The sequence below is a fragment of the Chenopodium quinoa genome, unplaced genomic scaffold (assembly GCF_001683475.1).
Source record: "Chenopodium quinoa cultivar QQ74 unplaced genomic scaffold, ASM168347v1, whole genome shotgun sequence".
Taxonomy (NCBI): Eukaryota; Viridiplantae; Streptophyta; class Magnoliopsida; order Caryophyllales; family Amaranthaceae; genus Chenopodium; species Chenopodium quinoa.
The window spans coordinates 4,930,745-4,936,742 of record NW_018745413.1 but is presented as its reverse complement, the minus strand read 5'-3'; the positions used below and the strand labels follow the sequence as shown (position 1 = coordinate 4,936,742).

Sequence of the window (5,998 nt, the reverse complement as noted above, 5' to 3'; positions counted from 1 at the left end):
ACTCTATTCCTGTTAAAGTTTTATTTGATTCTGGTGCAACTTTTTCTTTCATTTCGAAAAGAATTGTTTCGAAACTTAAAGACTCTTTGAAAATAGTAGAAGTAGTAGATTTGCCAATAACCATTCCAACGGGAGGGGTAGTTAATTGTAACAAAACCTTTAGGAATGTACCATTAGAGATCGAAGGGAAAGTGTTTCAGTCTGACGTGGTTGAGTTTGGGTTAAAGGATTTTGATGTCATCCTAGGAATGGATTAGTTGAGCAAATAAAATGCTGAAATAAGTTGTCGGTCGCAGAAAGTAAAAATGATCACAAGTGAGAATGAGGCAGTGACTTATTGGATGCATGGCAAAGCCAAATTCCCTAGGTTGATTTGTGTGTTGAAGTTGGCAAAGTACATGAAAAATGGGCATCCAGTGTACTTTTGTAGTGTGAGGAACGTGGATCATGAGGAGGCAACTAAGCCAGAAGATATAGAAGTGGTGAATGAATTTCTGGATGTATTTCCGGACGAAATCCCTGGAATTCCACCCAAGAGAGCAATCAATTTTACTATAGACTTAGTCCCAGGGACATCGCCAATATCCAAGTTACCATATCGGATGGCACCTGCAGAGATAAGTGAGTTAAAGGAGCAGTTGCAGGATCTGTTGGACAAAGGGTACATCAGACCGAGTGCATCCCCTTGAGGAGCACCAGTTTTGTTTGTTAAAAAGAAAGATGGGAGCATGAGGTTATGCATTGACTGTAGAGAATTGAATAAGGTGACAACAAAGAACAAATATCCACTTCCCAGGATTGATGAATTATTTGATCAGTTGAAAGGCGCAACCGTGTTTCTAAGATTGATTTGAGGTATGGGTATCATCAGTTGAGAATTGCGGATGAAGACATTCCTAAAACCCCTTTTAGGACAAGATATGGACACTATGAGTTTATAGTTATGCCACTTGGATTGACAAATGCTCCAGCAATCTTCATGGATTTGATGAATAGGGTGTTTCATTAGTACATGGATAAGTTTGTAGTAGTGTTCATAGACGATATATTGGTGTATTTGAGGAACAAAGAAGAGCATGTAGAGCACCTGAGAGCAATTCTGCAAACACTGAGAGAAAGCAATCTTTTTGCAAAGTTCTTTAAGTGTGAATTTTGGTTGGAAAAGATAGCATTCTTAGGTCATTTTGTGTCTAAGGATGGCGTGGAAGTAGATCCAGCCAAAATTAAAGTTGTGAAGGGTTGGCCTATGCCCAAAATAGTGTCTAATGTTCGGAGTTTCCTAGGTTTAGCAGGATATTATAGGCGTTTTGTGAAATATTTCTCGAAGATTGCTAAACCTATGACTACTCTAATGAAGAAGGACAAGAAGTTTGAGTGGGATGATAAGTGTGAAGAAGCATTCCAAATCTTGGAATAGAAGCTAGTTACAGAACCAATGCTAACTCTGCTAGACGATAGTGTGTAGACGCCTACTTTTGGCCTCTTGTCCTGAAAAGGAAGTGCGATGATGTTACAAAAACCCGTTCTTCATGCTGGATCGAAGTTGAATTGTTTATGGACTACGAAAAGCATTATGAAGTAAGTTAAAACCCTTATTTGAGACCAAGTTATCTTAGAGCCTTGTCCGATTACTAATTAGGCCTAAAACGTGTTCATACATGTTTAAACGTGATTAATAACGGACCCAAATGCGTCAAATGCAATGATTGGATCCAATAGAACCTACATTGTTGAAAACCGAGAAAAACAGATAAAACAACCATAAAATTCCTGTTCAAGGCATATAAATATGGATAGCCCTTCTAAAGATCTTTCCAACGGTATATTATAAGCCCAATTCTGAGCCAAAACGAAGAAGTTATGATCAAAGCACTAAACCGGGCCCAAAACCGACACCCTTTCACTCCAACGGCCATAACTTTTGATTCATAACAGATTTTAACCTAATTTTAACGGCATTGGAAAGTATACATCCAGAGATTTCCAATGATATCTCACACGACTAAATTTGACTTTGCAATCAAAAGTTATGGAAGTTTTAAAAATGCATTTTTGTATAAGGCTAACTGCAAACCAGCAGGCGCGAGCGACTCATTAAGATGCGCGCGGCACCCCAGCGCGACTCATAGAATTGCGCGCGACACATGACGGAGCGACTCTAAAACCCTAAACCGAGATTCCTACGCCTATAAAAAGGGTCTTCGCACAACTCTAAAGACAGAAAAAATCAGAATTAATAACCCTAAATTTCTGAAATCCCTAATCTCTCAAACCCTCTTACTATCATACTACTTTTCCCTCTTTATTCCCAACTACTCTTCAACCCTAATCTATCCATTGAATCCCTTGGAGGTACAAAGAATAAAGAAGGTCCATAAACATCTAAGACGGAGATTTAAGCATACATAGAAGAACGATTAGTTTCCTGAGCACTTGGATAAATCACTTTTCTTTTTTTGTTTAAACAACTTTAATTGATTAATTAGTGTTGTTTGATAACTTTTAAAAAAAATTTAACTAATTAATTCACATAGTACTCTTTCATTAATCAAGACTAGAATTTGAATAATTAATTGATTGTTTTATCACTGAAGACAAGGCGAATATTGTTTACTTCTTGTTCTTTTCACGAATTTGATCAAATAAGAATAACGACTTTTTCAATGTAATTCCTATATGATTAATGTGTGTAAATAAAATCAATTAACATAGTTTTAGGTATCACGTTGCATATATTATTTGGTGATGAAATTGTGCAAAGGAAGAGCTAGTAGAGGCCGCACTAAGGCTAGGATCGTGATTCCCCTCTAAAGGGAACATTAACTTGGTACCCTCGCTCCCGAACTCATTTCTAGTTTATGTAGACCAATTTGGGCATGGGTAAACTTATGATTCATGCTAAATATCCTTTAAACTCTACTTGGGAGAAAGGCATGAACGAGGTTTATGGATTTTCCTAAAACTCTTTGGCGACTCCTACTTGTTCCTTACAAAAAAGCATGTATGATAGAATCATTTCTAGCTAATTCAAGGTCCCCCAAACAGTCAGGAATTCAAATCCTAATACATCTTAATAAGTGTAAAGTCCTAGGCTTTTAAAGGGCCATGGGCATTTAAGGAGAGTACCCCTTACGATGGGATCACCCTCCTTAAAGTGGCGACTCCACTGGGGACTTAGAGGTTACATGATTAGTTCGTAGTTATGATCTAAGGTTTCCAACACTAGGTTTCCTATGGGTTGTAACGAGAACTAACTTGGATAATCTCTAGTTAGAGAGCGAGACTTGAACGCATAATATCTTCCTTCTTCACAAAAGTAAAACCAAACAAGCAACATTGCATCATGCATAAGTATATCACACTTAAACATTGGGGATTGGCTCATAGACTAAGGGTTGCCAACACTAGGCTTCTATCCCGAAATCAATAACAATCATCCCACCCATATCGCCAACAAAATGTTGGGAGAGCGATGTCATAAGTCAACTCGTTGAGTGATTGATTTGTGCATCGTTTCTTAAGATATGGTACCTTGGACACCCAAGCCTTTTTTGACCTTAGAATGACATTGTATGCTTAGACGATTCCTTTTATGTGCTGATGTGACTACATGAATATGTGCTTCGTGTCTAATCTAACTAATTCCAACTTGTTACCTAGAGATATAATAAAAAAAATCGCAAAAGTTGTGGTTCGACAAAAAAAAAAAAAGCCGAACCTACCAGGTGGCACGCGCAACTGTTGAAGTTGCTTGTGCCCTCCAAGCGCAAGTTCAGAAGTTGCGCGCGGCACCTCCGCGCAACACTGTGTCTTGCGCACGCCCACTGTTCAACGATGACTTTGACTCGTTACGAGCAATATCATATGGAGAAAACGATATTACCGCTTCAAGGTTAATCGGCTTCAAGGTTAATCGTTAAGTGGGTGCTAAAATATCTCTTTGGCTAACAACGTTGTCTAACTTTTACTTTGATCGTTTTTTTTTTTGTTTTTTTCGAAAAATCCAAAAACATGTTTTTTTTTCATTCTCCGTGTGTTTACGCAAAAAAAAGGGGGGGGGCATGTGGAATATGTTACTCTAGAAGTTGCACCTTCCACCTTAACGCAAGACGGAAAATTGTGCGCGATACTATTTTTGATTATGATGATTCGTTTACGTACTTTATAATCAAACTAATGGCATTACTTCTCATGAAGTTCATCATTAGAAATTCACATCCCTTAATAGGACGTTATCAATATGTTTACGTGTCTATTCTCGTGTTCATCATTTTTTTTAGTTGTAATTGGTCAACCTTAATTTAAGAGTATAATTTATTTACCTCTTCTATGGTTTAAAAAGAAAATCCCGAGAACTTTACTTCGGATGATTGCCTCACACAAAAAAAAAAAGAAATAGAACGAAAAAAAATGAAATATTGTTCTTAAAAAAAAAAGAGAGAGAGAGAGAGTATGATACAAAAAATATTACTCTAAAAAAAAGAGAAAATAATGAATGATAAAACCGAGAAAATGGTTTAATTATTTCTTGGATTTTACATTCGGAGGCCATCATTCTTTTTAAGCAAATATTAAAATATCATCCTTTAAAGATAAGCAATATGAGAATCATAATTAAAAAAAAACGATATTGATCTCTATTGTAATCTAAATGATCAACAAATACTATAATATATTCGATCATTTTAAGGAGTATGTTCGGGTCGATTAATATTTCTAAAAAATTGATGCGCACTTTCAATCCAACTTTCTTCTCTTTCTGTTCTACCTTTTTCGAAAACAATTTATTTTGAGTAAAATATCCTTAAATGATTACCTTGTTGAAGTCAACACAAATCATGACATTCCATTAATGATTGTTCGTGAATTTTTTGACATTCTTCATCAACAAACTTGCTTAAAGTGAATAAGGATAAAAAAAAAAGGGTAAAACAATCATTTTGACTTTGGTTCATTGTTTGAATGATTGGCATAAAAGGTTTAAGTGAACGCGCTCAATTTCTCGTGACACACATTACTAGGTCATATTCCACATTCGCATACTAGTCCAATCATGGGTGACAAAGCAGCATTGGAGAAACTTAGAAAGGAACTTCAAAACCTAAAGGCCCTACGAGAAGAAGAAGCCTAATTAAAGGCTCATAAAAAAGCAGAAAAGGCTAAAATAAAAGCAGAGAAAGAAAAATAAAACATTCTGCAAGAAAAAGCAAGAGCCGAAAAGCTAGAGGCCTTGGAGAAAATTGTCCTTTGAGCTAGCTCAGGGACTAAGTACTTCAATTAGGAGCTTGCACCACAACCTAGTGGCAAGAGGCTCCCAGAAAAGTTCTTGACTACAAATTTTCCAACCTTTAAGGTTACAGACAATCGTAGGACTCACTTAATGAGCTTTATTGGAATTATGGCATTGAAAGGGGTTGAGTAAAGTCTATATGTGTAGACACCTAAAAATGTCTCCCCAAAACCAAATCTGATGATAAATAACCTTTCACTGCCACTATTGGTCGGGTTTAGTATTTAATCCCGAGAGTGCTTAAAAAATCGTATTTTATTAAATTCATACCTCTGAAAGGTCCATGGATTAGTCTAGATGTTTGGTAAAAGCATAGTTTTAATTTTATCCCAATCTTATTAATTAATTTTAAGCCCAAACCTTTTTATTTTATTATTTCATTTTTTATTTTTGGCCCAAACATTTTATTTTATTATTTTCTTATTTTAGCCCGAGTAATTAAAGTCAGAAAAAAGCCCGAAATTATCAATCGACACTTAAAAAGCCGAAAGAAATTAGGGTTAAAAATGAATTTAGACGGAAAAATGGACTGGAAGTGACCGTGTCACGGTACAGTCTGACCGTGTCACGAGAACCCTTCCCGTCTGACGGTGGGACTTCCCGTGACACGGGAGGTCTGCCGTGACACGGGACGTTCCGTTTCCTTTCCGCGTAAACCCTTAACGCGTTTTTCATTCCGTTTTCAGAAAATTTCCCGCGTCACTCCAA

General features: G+C 36.6%; 1 protein-coding gene across 1 annotated transcript; it reads left to right on the top strand.

The window, feature by feature from the left end:
* Positions 1-1,012: 1,012 nt before the first annotated feature.
* Positions 1,013-1,417, top strand: LOC110713484 (uncharacterized mitochondrial protein AtMg00860-like). The gene has a single exon (XM_021891928.1). It carries the CDS (start codon positions 1,013-1,015, stop codon positions 1,415-1,417), a length of 405 nt encoding a protein of 134 aa, XP_021747620.1.
* Positions 1,418-5,998: the final 4,581 nt, after the last annotated feature.

What these genes read in the sequence shown, in the direction of transcription:
- LOC110713484 (XM_021891928.1), top strand. Translation starts at nt 1,013, where the DNA reads ATGGATAAGTTTGTAGTAGTGTTCATAGACGATATATTGGTGTATTTG.